General features: G+C 52.0%; 2 protein-coding genes across 7 annotated transcripts in view; one reads left to right on the forward strand and one right to left on the reverse strand.

The window, feature by feature from the left end:
- Window positions 1-5047, forward strand: part of Arhgap23 (Rho GTPase activating protein 23) — a 109423-nt gene extending 104376 nt beyond the window's left edge. For all 6 annotated transcript variants that reach the window (XM_051158420.1, XM_051158419.1, XM_051158421.1 and 3 more), the window contains one exon: window positions 3921-5047. In XM_051158420.1, the coding sequence (XP_051014377.1) occupies window positions 3921-4925 (1005 nt within the window). In that variant the 3' untranslated portion in view covers window positions 4926-5047. The remainder of the gene's footprint in view (window positions 1-3920) is intronic.
- Window positions 5048-16964: 11917 nt separating this feature from the next.
- The window catches only part of Srcin1 (SRC kinase signaling inhibitor 1), a 65916-nt gene continuing 64002 nt past the window's right edge, over window positions 16965-18878 (reverse strand). The window contains exon 20 of the mRNA XM_051158427.1: window positions 16965-17207. Within this exon, the coding sequence (XP_051014384.1) occupies window positions 17073-17207 (135 nt within the window). The 3' untranslated portion in view covers window positions 16965-17072. The remainder of the gene's footprint in view (window positions 17208-18878) is intronic.

Genomic DNA, 18878 nt, shown 5'->3' on the forward strand with positions numbered 1-18878 from the left:
CGCTTTATACATGGGGGAAGGCAATGCTCTGGGTTCAGGTAACTAGAAATCTGGGCTTGTTCTCCGTCACCAAGGGGCGGCGAATGCTTTGGAGACCCAGTTCTGATGCCCTGCTTTCGTGGGATAGCCTTAGCACGAGCATGAAACAGCTACCTAAGCACTGGAGAAACTGAGACACACACCATAAGCAATAGCTGTCATGGAGACAGAGACTCAGCACTGTGTACCGCAGATGGTGTCTGAAGCACGGCCCCTGCAGGGTGCTGGGAGTCTGCTGCTATTGAAGAGGCCGCAGGCGTCTGAGTCTGCAGCCTCCCATTTCAGGCACCAAGGCCTGGGCTCCCAGCCAGCTCTGGGTTCCCAGGGTAGGGACCACATCTGCGTAGTGATGAGACCTACCGCTGCCAGACTCTTTCCTCACTCTGAACTCCAGACCAGCGCTCGATCCTCAGCTATGTCCCCAGAGCCTGGTCGGGGTCATTGCCACCAACAGGTGTGCATGAGGCCACAGGCAGCCTGCTCTCCGGTTTCTTACTTGCAGCCAGGTTTCTCAGAGGGTTCTGATGGGGTTCTGATCCTGTCACAGGCCACTGGCCCAGCCTTTCCCTCAGGCCAGGGGCAGGACACCTGGTACCTGGTGGGATCCACAGCATGGGGAATGGCAGTTACACTCCAGTGTGTCCTCCCTGTGAGGACGGGGGGGGGGGGGGGGGGGGGGGGGGGTTGGTTTGTTTGTTTGTTTGTTTTTGTTTTTTTGGTGGTAGTGGTTTTTTGTTTGTTTTGTTTTGGCTGTTTCTTACTGAAATGCCGGCTGGCACAGAGCACAAACTCCTGGTTCAGGCGAACTCGTCTAGCAGTCAGATGTCCATGTTTGGAGGGAAGGGTTCCTTTTTACTTCTCTCCACCCCAACTTTCCATGTAGCCCATAATAACCAACCTGAGGCCCCCTGATCCCCAGCTGGGCTGTCTGACTCAGCACAGCCTCATCCCATTTCCCCACAGGTTCCATCCCCCTTGGCCTATCCAAAGGTCCAGAAGTAACCTCCAGGGGAGAATTATCTGCCTATGTAGAAACCACAAACACTGGAAAGAGAGCTTTTCCTCCTCACACACTCTCAGTTTCAGACCCTTTTAAAAACAAACAGAAAGCAAGGGCTGCAAAGATGGCTCAGAGGCTAAAGCATATGGCTGCTCTCCCAGAGGTCCTGAGTTCAATTCCCAGCAACCACATAGTGCCTCATAACCATTTATAATGAGATCTGGTGCCCTCTTCTGGCCTGCAGGTGTACATGTATATGTAATAAATAAATACATCTTTAAAAACAAAAAACAAAAAACCGCCAGGCATGGTGGAGCACACCTTTATTCTCAGGCAGAGGCAGGCAGATCTCTGAGTTCAAGGCCAGCCTGGACTACAGAGCGAGTTCCAGAGTAACCCTGTCTCAAAAAACAAAAAACAAAACAAACAAACCAACAAAAAACCAAGCCACATCAACAGCCATCACTAAGCACTCACTATGCTCTTTCTGAGCATGTGCAGCTATGGAAACCAGTTGGAGGTGGGGAGAGGTATCGAGATGGCTTAGCAGTTAAGAGCACTGGCTGCAAGGATCTGGGTTCAATTCCTGGCACCCACATGGCAACTCACACTAGCTGTAACTCAAGTTTGGGGATCCAGAGTCCTCTTCTGGCCTCTGTGGACACTGCATGCTAAGTTACACATGATAAATAAAAGTCAATCTCAAAAAGAAGACAGGCTGGAAGAACTTCCGTAGCTTTCCCTGGGCCTCCCAGCCACTCTGTGTGCATTCCAGCATCTGCTCCTGGTGACCCAGATGTACACTAGAGTTGATGGCCAGGGTACATCTTGGATTGCTGGGACAAAACAGCTTGCCTGGGTGGCTTAAACAATGAATACTTGCTGGACGGTGGTGGTACACGCCTTTAATCCCAGCACTCTAGATCTCCGTGAGTTCAAGGGCAGCCTAAATCTACTTAGTAAGTCCCAAGACAGCTGGAGCTACATAGAGAGACCCTATCTCGAAAAACCAACCACCACCAACAACAACAACAACAAAAACCAACGAATACTTACTTCCTGCAGCTTTAGGCGCTAGAAGTCCAAGTTTATGGTGGCTAGCAAGAGATTCTGGCGAAGGCTTCATTCCTGTTTCTGCTTTGGCTTTTAATTTAATTTTTTGATGGCTACCTCACTGTGACCTAGAGAAGGAAAGAGGAAGAGAGAGAGAGAGATCAGTCCCATCCTTAGGCCTAATGCTCGTCATCAAAACCTAGTTTTCTTGCAAAGGTTTGTCTCCAAAACCCATCATAGTCTGTGGCTTTGGTGGGGACATGGCCCGTAGCAGTGAGTGCAGCTGGCTGAGCACTGGGGCGTTGAACACCCTCATTTTTTGCTCAACACTAGCCAGACTCCCCACAAGTCCACCCCAGACACACGGGCCTGTGTTCTCTGAACAAAAGCAGGGCTGCAGGGGTCCCCATAACCTCACCTCAGGCACAGTTCATCTGTAGGGAGCTTTGGCCTGTGGCTCACAGACCTGCAAATGGCTTCTAGTCCTCAGGCTCCTGTTACCGCCCTGATCGCCTCTGTGAGTCAGCTGCCTCAGCGGATGCCCCTGGGCAAGGCCGCTGGCCTCTCTGCACTAGAAGCCTCTGGATTTGGGGGGGAGAATCCAGCACACAGGACAAGGAGACCACAGGGCTGCCACACGTATCAGTGAAAATGATGTGAAAGGAAGGGTTGGTGGGGCAGTCGCCAGAGTGTAGACTGGGTTCAAGGGTTGGTGGGGCAGTCGCCAGAGTGTAGACTGGGTTCAAGGGTTGGTGGGGCAGTCGCCAGAGTGTAGACTGGGTTCAAGGGTTGGTGGGGCAGTCGCCAGAGTGTAGACTGGGTTCAAGGGTTGGTGGGGCAGTCGCCAGAGTGTAGACTGGGTTCAAGGGTTGGTGGGGCAGTCGCCAGAGTGTAGACTGGGTTCAAGGGTTGGTGGGGCAGTCGCCAGAGTGTAGACTGGGTTCAAGAAATAGTCTGGGCGCTAGGCTCAGGAGGTTGGTGCTAGGGTGTGAAGGGAATGGCTTGTGGCGGATAAGGGTTGGGATTCAGTCCTGGGCAAAGCTGGGAGGAAACAGCTCTGCTTCTGAAGGCTGGGGCTCCGGTGGGAGGGGCTAGGGAGGCAAGGGGAGAGGCTGACACCCGGTTAGCAAAGGGCAATGTGAATGGAGGAAGTTTGGGGCAAAGTAGGTGGGACAGTGTGGCTCTCCATAGGTCGGTTTGGGTACAGACAGACACGAGATAGAGATGGGGTCACAGTTGGAAAAGGAGTCTGGAACTCAAAGGAGCCTTTGGTGTGGGACAGGGAAGCTGGAAATGGCGGCATTTAAGGATAGTAAGAGAAGAGGCTAAGAACAGAGTCCTGGAAACACCACAAGATGTCGAAAAGCAAAAGGGAGGTGAGAGGCAGACTCAAACACCATGACGGACATGGAGGTTCTTCTGGAAGCACCAGGCCAGAATGACCACGGCAGGGGGATTGAAAGGAGTGCCCCCCCCCCCCCCCCCCCCCCCCGCGCATCCAGATGGGATTGTACCAGGCTCTTCAGCAGCTCTTGGCAGCCCCTCTAGCTCCTGAATTGATCTAGGTCAGGGGCCTGGCAGAGGGAAAGGGAGGAAGTGACCAGGGTGGTGCCCTTGGAGAGAAAGGTTTCTCAAGTGGGGCGAGTGGAGAGTGACAACGATGGATGCTTGTAGCCAAAGAAACATCAGTTGAGGAGTGGTGTCCACGAAGCAGTAGCATTTACCACCCGAGATCCTGTACCAGCCACATTTTCAAGTACTGTCACTAGTATGTCTAAGGAATATATGTGTAAAGGCTTTCCTTTACCCTCCCTGTCTCCTTATACAGAGTTCGTGGGTCCCCAAGAAAGAGCCTTACGCCCGGGAGATGCTGGCGATCTCCTTCATCTCTGCGGTCAACCGCAAACGGAAGAAGCGGCGGGAGGCGCGAGGCCTGGGCAGCAGCACCGACGATGACTCCGAGCAGGAGGCGCACAAGGCTGCGGCTGGGACGCAGGAGCCATCCGAAGGGCAGCTGCCTGGCCCCGCAGCCGACGAGGCCCCCGGTCGCCTCAGCCCCCCGACGGCACCGGACGAGCGGCCCGCGGCGGACACGCGCTCCATCGTCTCGGGCTACTCCACTCTGTCCACCATGGACCGGAGCGTGTGCTCGGGCACCAGCGGGCGGCGCGCGGGCGCGGGCGACGAGGCGGACGACGAGCGCAGCGAGCTGAGCCACGTGGAGACGGACACGGAGGGCGGCGCGGGCCCCGGGGGGCGCCTGTCGCGTCGGCCGTCCTTCAGCTCACACCATCTTATGCCGTGCGACACGCTGGCGCGCCGTCGCCTGTCTCGCAGCCGCGCGGATGCCGAGGGTCCGGGCGCGGGGACGGGTCCCCGTGGTCCCGAGCCTCCCGGCTCGGCGTCGTCCAGCAGTCAGGAGTCGCTGCGGCCCCTGACGGCCGCCTCGGCACTCGGCTCCCGACCCTCACGCGTGGAAGCCTTGCGGCTGCGTCTCCGCGGCACGGCCGACGACATGCTGGCCGTGCGGCTCCGGCGCCCACTGTCGCCCGAGACGCGGCGGCGCCGGAGCAGCTGGCGCCGCCACACGGTGGTGGTACAGAGCCCGCTGACCGACCTCAACTTCAACGAATGGAAGGAGCTGGGCGGAGGGGGACCCCCGGAGCCTACAGGCGCGCGACCGCACGACAACAAGGACTCTGGCCTTAGCAGCCTGGAGTCCACCAAGGCACGGGCCTCATCCGCCGCCTCACTGCCATCGGGGGACCTAGGGGCCCTGCAGGGGCTGCCCCCACGCCGGTCAACTGCCGCCCGCCTCCACCAGTGTCTGTGACACCCTCGCCTATCCCGGGGCTGCAGGAGCTCCTTGCTAGTTTGTACCCTCCCCAGCTGTCCCCAGTACTGCAGAGGGCCGGGAGTGGGGTGTAATGGGTGGTGCTGGTGCTGCGGTCTGGAGTCAGGCGGAGTGAGCAGAGAAGTCTGAGCTGGACAGAAAAGGGGAGGGCTGCTGGGATTCAAGTCTTTTGGATAAAGAACTGCGTGGCCCTTTTCTGTGAGTCCACTTAGGGACCTTTGTTGACCATTCAGTGTGGGTGGACCGTCCAGGTTTCATATTGAAGAAAAGAAACAGGCTGGGTTTTTGCAACTGCCCTCTGCCCTCCCCCACCCCATTAGCTCCTAGCGGAGGAGAGGAGGATGAATGTCTGCCCAGCGGATGCTTAGGCTTGGGTGTCCATGGGAGAGGGAGGGGGCTTGTGTGAGTGTGTGTAGTCCCTGTGCAAAGGTGTTTCCAGTAGCGATTTCTGCCCCAACACCCCTTCATTCCTCACCCCCAAGCCAGGACCCTGCCTTCAGTGCACACAGGCACTTCCACAAAGGCAGGACTGAGTCACTCCTCACATCCTTATGTTGAGCTCCAAGTCACCCCTCCAAGCTCTTTGCCCTGTGGGCCTACCTGCCGCTGGCGTTGTTCACCCTGCTTCCACAGCTTAACATGCAGACTCTCACCTTCTGTCAGGAAGAACTCTGTCACACACCGATTAACCGGGTCTCAGCTGGGCTGTTCCTGCAGGGTTGGTGGGTCCCAGCTCCCCTCCCCCCCCCACATTGTAAATAAACCTAAAAGCACCAGTCCTCCCTCCCTCACTCATTCCAGGGGAGCCCCAGTGGGGTCACCAGCCTCGCTGCCCAAGCCTGTCAGTCTTCTTGCTTTATGCAAAGATTTGCTGTACGTTTCTCTCTCTCTCTCCCTCTTACTGTAAATAGTCTCTAATGTGTAACATATTATAAAGGATTTATAAGGATTTTAAAGATGTTTTGCTCATTTTAAAAAGTGTTGTAACTGTTGGATAAAGCCCCCAGCCCGCATGGCTCCTCCCACTGTGTCCTTGACACACCTCTCTAGGCTATAACTAAGATTCCTGCTTCTGAAAGTCCTGTCTTAAAAGTACAGTCTATATCTTGGAAATAAATGGCCTTCCTCAGGCATGAACCAGTGTCTCACTTGTTTGAATGGGGAAAAGGACAGAGCAGCGCTGGGGTGGAGACAGCTGAGGTACATGTCCTTGCAGGGAGGGTCACCAGGCCTAAGTGGCAGGATGGAGGAAATGGCTTCTCCCTGGTGGCTTTTTGTGGCCCAGGAGGCTGGTATGAGTGAGCAGAGGCACGGGGTGGGTGGTGCGAGGCCACCACAGCTCTGTAACCATATCAGCAAAAGGCCTCCAGGTGCCAACTCTGCAGTGCCTGTGCAGGCCAGGCAGGTGGGAGGCTTCTTGTTTCTCATGGCCTCTCAGAGTGACCTCAGGCAGTACCCCTCAGACAGGAGGAGACTTGGCCAGCTGTCACCCTAGGCACCTCAGGCCCAGCAACACTGTCAAAGGACAATGTGGGGCTGGCCTGTTTTCTCGGTCATAAGGCCTCGCCCGCAGGCCCCTCAGTCACGGCTCTGGAGCCGCCCCTGCCCCAGAGTGAGCACAGAGCCCACCTTGAGGGCTATGTCCCAAACCATATCTCTAACATTCAGGCGCAGGGCCATCACTATGTCCTTTCCGGATGAGAGGAAAGTGAGGCACTGAGCAGGATGTAGCTCGCCAAGGGCATCCTATTGTTAAGGAGTGTTGCCGTGGAGAAACATGAAGTGCGGGGTGGGCCTCTCTCCTCACGGGGGTAACCTTCTGCAGACAGTAACAGACTCTAAAGATGAGAAGGTCAAATAAAGATACTTTTAAATAAGAAAAGCAGAATTCATTGCAAGGATGAACGGCCTTTGAGCGGAGGAAAATACACTAGATAGCAACTTGAACCCACACACGCAGAAAGTAGCTGCGAGGGTAGATAGGAGAAGGGGAGATGTTACTGTATTTTCTTCTTTCTCTTTTAAACGGCAGCTCACTACACAAAACTAGCCGTGATCTGTACCACGAGAACCACATGAAGGTCGGGGAAGAGATAGATCTACATTGAAGCAAAGCTTTGGGGTTTTATGTTGTTGTTGTTTTAGTCAGGGTCTCGCTATGTAGCCCTGGCTGGCCTGGAACTCACTGTATAGACCAAGCTGGCCTCACCTTACAGCACTCCTCCTGCCTCAGCCTCCTGAGTGCTGGGGATTATAGACCTGTGCCACCATGCCCTGGTTTAGGGTTTGAATGGAAACTGTCTCTCTCAGGCTCCCATCTTGACCTGTTGGTCGCCGACTCACTCAGCACTGTTTTGAAGCAGAAGTAGGTCACCAGAAGCAAGCCTTTGAAGGTCACGCTGCTCTGCTTCCAGCAGGGTCTCTGTGTCCTCGCCAGCTACAATGTGCCCACCCCATGACAGACTAAAACTCCCTTGAAATTGTGATAAAAGCCAGGTGTGGTGGCACAGGCCTTTAATCCCAGCACTGATGAGGTAGAAGCTAGCAGATTGCTCGAGAGGCAGAGGCAAGTGGACCTCTATGAGTTTGAGGCCAACCTGGTCTACAAAGATAGTTCAGGACAGTCAGGACTACAAGAGAAACCCTGTCTCAAAAAACCAAATAAGTAAATAAATAAAATAATAATATAAAATAAATAATAAAAATTAATCAAATTTTAAAAATTTTTAAAAAGAAACTGTGATCTCAAAGAAACCTTTGATTTACTAAGTTGTTTCTATTGGTTATTTGGTCACAGCAATAAATAGAATACATTTTTTAAAATGGAAGATTTAGAAAAAAGAAACTGTGTGAGCTGTTACTCAGAGAGCTAGGGTAACTATTCCAAGTATGAGAGAGAAACCCTAACTAGGAACAAAGACATTTTGTTTCTAACTAGGGACAAGGACACTTTGTAACAGTCTCTAAGCCAGACTGTCAGGAGCTAAAGCAGGTGTATTCCCAAGGACAGTAGACTCAGGGATTCTAATAGGGGCGGGGTGGGGTGGGGGGAATTCCTGACAAAGCTTCTTAGCCACAATGAGATTAAGTGGGAAATCAAGAGGTTTGGAGCCAATAAGATGGCTCATTAGGCACCATGCTTGCTGCCAAACCTTGTAACCTGAGTTTCATCTCTGGAACCACAGGGTGGAAAGAGAACAACTCTTGAAAGCTGTCCTCTGAAGCTAGGAGTGGTGGCACATGCCTTTAATCCCAGCACTCATGAGGTAGAAGCAAGCAGATTTCTGAGTTCAAGGCCAGCCTGGTCTACAGAGTGAATTTCAGGCCATCCAGGACCAAACAGAGAAACACACACTCACTGTGGCACCGGCCCACACAGAGAAATAAAAAAGACTTGCCACAAAGCTGTAATCATCAAGAGAGTTGGAGGCTGGAGAGATGGCTCAACCCTTAGGAACACTGGCTGCTCTTACCTTCCCGAGGACCTGGGGTTCAATTCCCAGTATCCACAGGGCTGCTCACAACTGGGGATCCAACACCTGTGGGAAACTGCAGCTGTGCTGGTACTGACCTTTAGGTTTTGTTTTGGTTTGTTTTTTTTTTTGTTTTTTGTTTTGTTTTTTTTTTTTTTTGGTCTGTAGTTGAAACATTGTGTTCCACTGGTTGCCTTCATTTTCCTTGTTTTGAGTCTCATGATTTGGCCCTTGGTTTGCCTCCTCTTGGGGACTTTCCACAGTGCTGTTCCATTGCTGATTCCTCCCCTATACAAGCAGCTCCCAATAAATGTCATTCTCTTAGCACGGATGACCCACTGTTGTGTCGTCTTTTCAATCCCCAGACCCTTGCTGTAGCCTAGACTAGTAGCGCGGGCGCTACAAACATCCTCACACAGACACGAATGCAGACAAAACATCAATGCACATAAGATAAATTATAAAAATAAAGCAAGATAGGTGCTTCAGAAGCTGAGGGTGAGGGGTTCAATTCCCTGTACCACATACACCAGGTTGGGTGGTGCATGGTGCATGCCTGTGATCTCAAGAGGCAGGAAGATGAAAGGTTCAACATCAGCATCTGCTACATGGAGAATTTGAGGTCAGCCTGGGCCACACGAGACCTTGCCTCAAAAAACAAAACAAAAACAAAAAACAAAAAACAAAAAAAACCACAGGAACCAATACGGATATATAAAGGTAATAAGCTGAAAAAGAGGTGGAGCTCTTTTAGGTGGACTAGTGGGAAGGGAACCCAGGCCTGCTGCTGCTTCAGGGTGGTGTGGCTCAGCCAGCAGAGCGTGTGCCACATGCTGGGCAACCTGAATTCTATCCCCAGAACCCATGGCAGGGTACAAGGAAGGAACTTAGCCCCACAAGTGGTTTTCAGACCTCCATACCCACCCTGTGGCACACACGCCAGGTAACAGACAGATAGATGCTCGTTACCTGAAAATTTATGTACTGACACACACACAAATATATACAACATACAGGCTGGGGAAGGGCTGAGCTGGAAAAGGAGCATAGCGCTGTCTGACGCATGCTTCACTGCAGCTGATTTTGCAAACCCGGTACCAGAAAAGCAGCCAGGCTGCTGTGTGATCTCATCCGTGGGAAAAGTCTGGGGGATCCACACAGGGGAAGGAGATGAATAATACCCTAAGGATGGGGTGCCACAGAGGAAGGAGCCAAAATGGGTAATGAGAGTTGGGGGCTCAGGGCTTTTATGGGTGCTGAAAATATTCTAAAAATAGACTGTAGTGCTGGCTGTGCATCCTCAAATGAGCTAAAACCTGCTGATCTGCGGATGTTAAATGGGGGTTTTATGGCTTGTGAAATGCGCCTGAATTAAGCCATAAAGACCAGCCAGCTGCACTCCGACCTTGCTCCCCTGGCCATAAGGTTTGCTGTTTCCTGAGAAACGTTTCGTTAGGAAATATTAGTGCTGAGGGAAAAGAGTGGCACGCGCGTGCGCACACACACACACGCGCGCGCACACACACCACTCTGTCATAGGTGAGGACAGGACCATGGCTATCTGCACAACTAAAGTAGTCAGAGTGAGTGACCAGTGGTTGGGGATAGGGACCATAGGAGGGAGTCCTAGGATTCCTTCTGGACCATCATTTGGTGTTACTGTCCAGGCTCTGACACTCCATTCTCCCCTCCTGAGACACTGGTTTGTGACCCACAACCGTGAAAGATGCAGCAGGAGGTGTCTCTGCAGCAGCTCGGCACGTCTTAGACACTTGCCTACCAAAGAGCATAGAGCCCTGCAGAGGGCCAGCATTCAGTTCCCAGCGCCCACACCAGGCAGAGGGCCGGCATCAGTTCCCAGCGCCCACACCAGGCAGAGGGCCTGTATTCAGTTCCCAGCGCCCACACCAGGCAGAGGGCCTGTATTCAGTTCCCAGCGCCCACACCAGGCAGCTCCCAACCATCTGTAACTCCTGTTCCAGAGCGTCCAATCCTCCCCAGAAATAATCACATATATGCAAACTCCTCTCTCTGCCTGCAACATACACAGTTAATTAAAAATAAAATGTAAAACTGTAAGAAACCTCCCCATCACTTATGACAGCTCCTAAAAGACACACAGCTTCCTGTTCCTGGCCCAGGATGACGCCTATCTCCCAGACTGTCCCTCCTTCAGCTACGTGGGTTTCTTTCCTGGAAGCAGGCTACTTCTCTCTCCAGCCTTTGGCCTAGGACTCGCAGCTCCACAGGATGACTCTTTGTCTGTTTGTTGGGTTGTCCAAGCTGACTTTTTGTTTAGGTTTTTTGTTTTTGGCCTTTTTGTTTTTGTTTTTTGAGACAGGGTCTCTCTGTGTTAGCATTGGTTGTCTTTTTTTTTTTTTTTTTTTTTTTTAAGATTTATTTATTACATCCACAGTGCTCTGCCTGCATGTATGCCTACAGGCCAGAAGAGGGCACCAGATCTCATTGTAGATGGTTGTGCTCTTAACCACTGAGCCATCTCTCCAGCCCCCAGCCTTGGCTGTCTTGGACTCACTTTGTGGACCAGGTTGGGCTCAAACTCACAGCGATCCACCTGCCTCTGTCTCCCAAGTGCTGGGATTAAAGGCATGGGCTGCCATGCCTGGCTCCAAGCTGACTTTGAACTCAAGGCAATCCTCCTGCATCAAAGACAGGTTTGAGCCATGTCTAACTCCCCCAGTTGTGGTGGTGGTGGGGAAGATTCTCTCTCTCATCCAGACTGGCTCTGGAGCATCCTGCCTCAGCACACATTTCCCCACCCCCAAATGCTGGGATTATAGGCATTCTACTCATTTTTGTTTGTAAGTTGTATTATATTTATTGACATACATATTTTATTGGGGCAGGGCACAGCATGTATGTGGAGATCTGAGGACAACCTGCAGAAGTCAGCGCTTGCCATCAGCCATGTGGGTCCCACCTTTACCTCTAAGCCATTTCTCAGGTCTTTTGTTTTGAAACAGGATCTCATGTATCTCAGGCTGGCCTCCAACTCACAGTGTGGCTCAATCTGACTTCAATTCCTAACTCTTCTGCCACCGCTTTCCAAGTGCTGGGATTACAGGTGTATGCCCCACTCCCAGCTCCACTCCTGTGTTCCTTGTTGACGACAAGGTCACACTATTTGACCCTGATCCTGTAAGTCTGGAGCTAGCTATGTATACCAGGCTGGCCTCCAACCCTAGAGATTTATCTCTATTGAGAAATCTGTTTCTTTGTCCTTGTTTGCTTTTTCGAGACAGGGTTTCTCTGGGCAGCCCTGGCTGTCCTAGACTCACTTTGTAGACCAGGCTAGCCTCGAACTCACAGCGATCTGGCTGCCTCTGCCTCCCAAGTGCTGGGACTAAAGGTGTGCGCCACCACACCCAGCTTTCTATTGAAAAGTTTACGATTCACTTTTAAAATCATGTTAATGTTATACATACATGGATGTGCACACATCTTCCTCTCATTTTTGTGTTTTGTTTTGTTTGTTTTTTGAGACAAGGTCTCTCACTGAACCTGGAGTTCACCTATTGGATAACCTGGCTGGCCAGTGAGTTCTAAGGACCCGTCCACATTATCATAGGGTCGCTATGCCTGGCTTTTATATGGGCAGTGAGAATCCAAACTCAGGCCATGCTTGTATGGCAGGCATACTCCTGACAGCCATGCCCCCCAGCTCTTCCATTCCTCACACAAAAGGTTTTCCATTGGGGGGGGGGGGACTGGGGGTGTGCCTCAGTGCAGGTCTACTTCGCTCATCGCCAGTTACAGGGCTGTTTCTTGGTTCCACTGCTCGCTGTCATCCACCCTTTGCCCCGTTTCCTGGCTGGCTCCCCTGCCAGAGGCTACACTTGGAACAGCAGCCAGGAGGGGCATTTGGGAGCCACTTGAAGGGTGAGGGTTGTGTCCTGAATAATCTCTGGCAATCGAGTGACTGCAGCTCTATTTTTTTTTTTTTTCCTCCATTTTAAATTGCCGGTGGGGGGGTGGGGGGGGGGGGGGGGGGAAGGCTGCTCTCTTGATTTCCGGGAATGTGAAGGGAAATGGACAAGACCTGCTGACATGCTAAAGACTCAGGGACAGCCTCTAGGTAAAATAAGGTCTGGCTGCATTGTGTCTGAGGTCTTCTGGGGGCAATGGCAGGAGGTGACTCACGCGACAGAGTTTCCAGCAAACAACGAGCAGTTTCTCAACTCCAGTGGCCCTTAGGGGGGAAAAAAAAACAATGCTAAGGGTTCCAAAGATGGCTGGGAGCAGGTAGCTTCAGGACCCTGTCATCTCATGGGACAGAGGTAAAGATCTGGTTACTCCAGGCCTCAACCAAATAGAATATAGGAAGCCTCCAAGACAGAACATGTGGGAACTGTGGCAAGACCTTCACCCCTGAGCAGGACACCTGGCCCATGCCCTGTGCACCGTGGGTAGCAGGGACAGTCCACTCCATCCTGGGTGTTTCAGGTGTTAGTTACTGTTAATTCCCAAATTCTGAAGGTGACTGCCCTAGAAAGGACAGGGCTAACCTCTAAGCACTGGCTTTGGGGCCAGGTGGAGCTGCATTCAAATCTTGGGTTCACAGACTGCTGGTTCTGGGACACAGGAAAAATGCCCAGGATCTCTGCTGGCCACAGGTGTAAAGAACCACCTTACGGCCCATGCGGTGGTGGTGGTGGCACATGCATTTAATCCCAGCACCCAGGGAGGCAGAGGCAGGTGGATCGCTGTGAGTTCGAGGCCGGCCTGGTCTACAAAGTGAGTCCAGGACAGCCAGGGCTACACAGAGAAACCCTGTCTCCAAAAACAAAACAAACAAAAAGAACCACCTAATGGGTGGTCATGAGGACTAGATGGGGCCACTCAGGCCACACCCAGTCTGCAGATGACTTGAGAATTAGTGGGGTTAGCTGGGCATGGTGGCACACACCTTTAATCCAAGCAAAGGCAGGTGGATCTCTGAGTCAAGGTCAGCCTGGTCTACAGAGTGAGTTCCAGAACACCCAGGGCTACACAGAGAAATCCTGTCACAACCCTCCCCCCAACATTTAAAAAAAAAATAGTGGAGTGGCTGGAGAGATGGCTCAGAGGTTAAGAGCACTGTCTGTACTTCCAGAGGTTCTGAATTCAATTCCCACCAACCACATGGTGGCTCACAACCATCTACAATGAGATCTGGTACCCTCTTCTGGCATGCAGACACACGTGAGGGCAGAGCACTGTATACATAATAAATAAATCTTATATTAAAAAAATAGTGCTGTCCTTCTTCAGTATGCCCACGGAGTCAGGAATAATGTGCCGTGGGTAGCTCTAACCCTGTGGCTCTTGTCCTGCCTGTCCTTTCTCCATGCCACACCCATGGATGCAAGGGAGTCCCCACCACTCTGCTATTTACCCCAATTCCTTCCAGGTGAAGAAGCAAATAATGAGAGACAGAGCCCACAGGAAAAAGATCCAGGAGAGAAAAAAGAAACAAGTTTTATTAAAGCCCCAACACTCGGCCAGAAAAACCAAAAGGGAAGGGAAGAAAGCAGGGAGTTAGGGAAGAGAAAAAAAAAGGACATTAAAAAAGAGACAGAAAACACAGCAACCCTTTCCATTTAGAAATTGTCAAGTTACACTGACAGAGGTCACAAAATATCCACAGAAGCCATCACTTCTACACCAACACAGGCCCTACGGGGTGGACGGGTGGGTGCGGAGCTGGGCTGGCCTTGGGGGACCCCACTTGGGGTCCCACTCAAAGCCTTGGCCCTGAGGCTCCTGGGGAAACAGTATATTGTGGAAGGGGCCAGAGAGAACCCCCCATGCGAGTAACACAGCACAGCGGGCAGGGGTGAGGGGACCAGGTACAGGGTCCCCCAAGGTGGCAGTTTCTCTTGTCAAGCACACACTGATGGACAGAGCGGCAAGGTGCATGCAGCTGGGGGGTGAGGGAGATTGACGTGCTGTGGGCTTTGAGGAGACGTGTGTGGGGTGCAGGGGGGCTTGGGAGGGGAGCCTGGCGAGTGGTGCAGGGATGATGGAACACACACACGTGCACACACATACTCACACACAGAGGCCATCTCACACTCCTGCCTGCACCTGCACACAACCATATCCACAGCTCACATTATCTCCACCCATCCATATGTGGTCCTCACATGAACAGCCAGGCATGTCTACACACACATTACACATGTCCCTTCCTCCCAAGGCTCCCCTCACACAATCATCCTGTGCCCAGGCAGGTTATGTTCGCATACATGTACAAGACTTCACACACACAATATAAGTTTTGTTTGGGCACACACACAAGTTACGTAGGCTTGTGCCAGCGTGCGCACACACAGGCTGCACATAGTCCCATACAAATGCCTTCCAGGACACACATGCGCAGGAGCCAAAGTGAACAGCAATGCAAATCCCGTGGGATCTGCCTGAGTGTGTGGGGGGCAGCCCCTGCAAGGACGGTCACTTCCTCTGGCTCCCTCTCCCTCCACAAAGGACACTCAACTCAGGACAATGACGGAGGGGCGCACACTCAGGTCACAGGGCTGAGAGGGTGTGGGGGCAAGCGAAGAGTAGCAAGCAAAGAGAAATGGAGTGGAGGGGTCCCCCCTCCCCTCCCAAGCCAGGGGGGTGTCTCTGTACAGCCAAATCAAACCAAACTGCTTCACCAGACTAAAGAAGCCAGGCTACACGCCTGTCCCCAGCCCCCTCCCCCGCCAGACAGCGGCCAGGGAGAGTGTGCTGTGGTTTTCTTTTTTCTTTTTTTTTTTCTTTTTTAAATATTTATATATATTTATATTACGTATATTATATATATATAATATGTAAATATATTTTTAAAACAATATAAAATGTTAAGACACTTCACTTAAATGTAAAGAGTTGCTTGCAATTAAAAGTAATTGCATCATTGTGAGGTTCTTTTTTTTTTTTTTTTTCCTATTTTCTAGGTTTGTTTTTTTTTTTTAAGTTTTTTTTGTTTTGTTTTGTTTATTTTGTTTTGTTTCTGGGAGGGATTTTCTTCTTCTTCTTTTGTTATTTTTCAAAAAGGCTTGCTTGCCTTGGTACAAAAATGACCCAAAGCTAGAAAACAAGAGTGAGTCAACAAAACAAAAACAGAAATTAAAAACAAAAACAAAAACAAAACAAAAAAAAGAAAAAGAAACACAACCCAGTTTTCCCTCCCTCCCGGAAACCCTCAACAGCTGCCACTGCCTCCCCCCTGCCAGGCTCCAGGGTCCTGGGATTCTGTCCTGTCCGTGGTCTCTTTCTGTGCTTCCTGGAGGACTAGTCCCAAGACCACGGCTCTGTGCTTACTCTACTTTGTGCTACCCGTCTAGCCCTTCCACAGAATCTTCTTTCTTGTTCTGGGCCTGCTGGGCCTGCTGGAGACCAGGCCAGGATCAAGTCAGCCTCTCCCTTTGACTCCAGGGCCACCCAAAGGCCAGTCTGCCCTGTGCAGGACCTCTGCAAGGTATCTCAAGACTGGAGTACTAGCTGCCTGCTCTGCCTTGGGGACCCTCAAACACCTCACAAGTGGTCACCAGATCCCCACAGACAAGTCACATCTCACCTCTTCCCTGAAAACCCTTAAATCATAGAGGCTGCTTAAAGGTCAAGTTGCTCCCAGCTAGGGGAGGTCAGAGCCTTTACTGCACCCACCCATCCCCTCTCTCTTCTCCCTAGTTCCCTCACAGCCAGACCCTTCCCACCCTCCAAACATGTTTCTAGGCCCTTCCATCATTGCCCACCCCACCCCCATAAAATAAGTTAATGGCATGTAAAGTGCTAAATTAGGAAACTAAAAGTACCAAAATGCCCATCTGAGGTCTGCCCTCTCCCAAGGCAGAGCCCCAGGGGGCAGGCTGTCCCCAGGAGCACACTCCACAACAGGCATCCTGGGGGCCTGCTTCTATCCTGTGCTAGCACCAGCCGGACAGCTGTGCGACAGTGAGCCGGCTTCTCCCTTGCCACCTCATGTCCTCTTCCCCTCACACCCAGCCTTGGCCTCTTTTCTGAGGAGGCTCTCCAGGCATGCCTGCTTCCAGGTCCACCCTGGTTCCAGAGGAAAACTGTAGGCTGGCAGCGGAGTTCTGTCTCTTTGAAGGCCGGACAAGCAGTGGGGCGTCTCGGAGGCCAGCGTCTCCCTCGTCCATTGTCCAGCCTGATGCTGGGTCACTCCATGTCCATTTGTTCCTCCAGGAAGGGACCCAGCAATGGGAGGGAGGGGGTCTTGCTCCGCTCCAAGTCTCCGTGGCTCAGAGTTTGTTCCAAGTGTTCTTGGGAAGTTAGGGGGAGGTGGGAATTTTGGATGGACTTGGGAGAAAGAGGGTGAAAGAGCAGAGTGGGGGAAAAGAAGATGACAGGAAGTGGGCCTAGCAGAGGCCACCAGGGGACAGGAAGTCAAGGGAAGTTGGTGTGTTTGGTTTTTAAGTTTTCTCCTTTTGCTCTTAAAAGAAAAAGAAAGGTCACTGAAAGGGAATCACTGAAAAAACCAAAAACACCAAAAGGGGATGAGAGGGCTGAGGGCTGTGCCCCGCCACCTCCCGCGACCCATCAGGCATGAGAGTAGGGAGGGTAGAGTGGGCATGAAAGGAGGAAGGGTACGATGGCAGGAGTGACAGAGGGGCGGGCTGGGGGGGGGTAGCATGAGGGGCTTCTAGAAGGAGATGGAAGAATTCCTTGCCCCAAAGGAAGTCAATACAGGGATGGAGGTTCTGGAACCAGAGGGCTTTTCTGAGACTGGGCTCGAGGTCTCATTCGACCCGCTCATCTCTTTAGATGGTTTAGTGGCCTGGAACAAAAACAGGGGTCAGGGGTCAGAGAGAGCAAAGGACAGCCTCCAGGCTGGCTCCTGGCTGGAGTGTTGAAAAATGGAAAAGCTCCACAAGTCCGAGAGAAAAACTAACTGCAAAAGCGAGAAAGCCAGAGGGGCCGTCTGGAGCCCTCTGAACTGGGGGGACGGGGTGGGAGAAGTGTATTGGCAGGGCACAGAAGAAGGTCGAGGGGGGCCATGGGGTTGGACCAAAGGCCTGGAAACCAGAGTGGGGGGTGGGGTGGGTTCAGCCCATGGTTACTGAGAGGGAAAGACAGAAGACGGAAGAGACACACCAGAGAGACCCAGCCCAGGACAGGCAGAGGGGACAAAGGGGTGGAAGGATGGGTAAGGGAGGGAAAAGAAGTTAATAGTTAGCAGCAACAGGGGTGCATCTACAGCCAGGGCAGTCAGGGGTCGGTAGCTCAGTCCAGCAGCTAAGGGCCTGCCTCTGGTCTCTGTGGGAGGCTCCTGGTGTAAGCTGGACTGAGCTAGCCCACCTGGGAATTAGGAGTAGCCACCTACCACCACCAGCATCCCTCCCGGCTCAGGGATTCCCCACTGCATCCCTTCCTGCTCATGTCCCACCCACCCCCCACCCTCCCCACCCACCCTGCTCCAAGTGCCCATAACGGAGACAACTTAAGGGCACAAGCTGTGCACCCAGGCTATTCTCCCAGCCAGAACCCCCTGCGCGCACAAGGGCATCCTTCTTACTTCTATATTAGTGCCCCTCAGGCTTGTTCTTTGGAGCCATGGCCCCCAAAGTATGGTTTAAGAGCCACCTGTGTCATCTCCAAGGGAACAATCACAACTGCAGACTCCTGGGACTCCTTCCAGAATCATCTCTATTGTAGGGTGGGAATGTGCATCCAGGTGTCACTACTGGGGTGACAGTGACACAAACCAGGCTGCCTTGAACTCTGTTATTGTATCCAGTGACTCATCTGGAGTATAGCTACCAAGGTGATAACCGAACAGCCTTGACAAATAAAAAAACAAAACAAAACAAACAAACAAACAAACAAAAAAAAAAACCTGACGTAGTGGTGCGTGCCTGTGATTCTTGGCTATGTGGAATGAGGACAGGACATAGCAAATTCCAGCCCAGCCTGAGCTACCTGGGGAGACCCTGTCTCAACAAACCAAAGCCAACAACAGCTGAAGCCGCTCCAAAGACAAAGAAGACCAGCCTGGTCTACCGAGAGTTCCAAAACAGCCAGGACTATACTGAGAAACCCTGTCTCGAAAAACCAGGGGGAAAAAAGAGAAAGAAAGGAAGGAAGAAAGAAGGAAGGGAAGGAAAGGAAGGAAGGAAGGAAAAAGGGAAGAAGCCTGGCAGTAGTGGCACACACCTTATCGTAGCAGAGGCAGAGGCAGGTGGATTTCTGTGAGTTTGAGGCCAACCTGGTCTATAGAGTGAGTTCTAGGACAGCCAAAGCTACACAGAGAAATCTTGTCTAAAAAAAAAGAAAGAAAGAAAGAAAAGAAAGAAAAGAAAAGAAAAGAAAAAGAGAATCGAGTGGCACACCCCCAGTGACCTGCCCAAGGTTCCTGAGACCAAGGCTGAGCCTGTCCTTTCCTAAGATCCTGTGGTGCCACCCAGCTGCTAGGAAGGCTCCCCCAAGGACCCTGGAGTGGAAAGCCAGC

The sequence above is a fragment of the Acomys russatus genome, chromosome 16 (assembly GCF_903995435.1).
Source record: "Acomys russatus chromosome 16, mAcoRus1.1, whole genome shotgun sequence".
Taxonomy (NCBI): domain Eukaryota; kingdom Metazoa; phylum Chordata; class Mammalia; order Rodentia; family Muridae; genus Acomys; species Acomys russatus.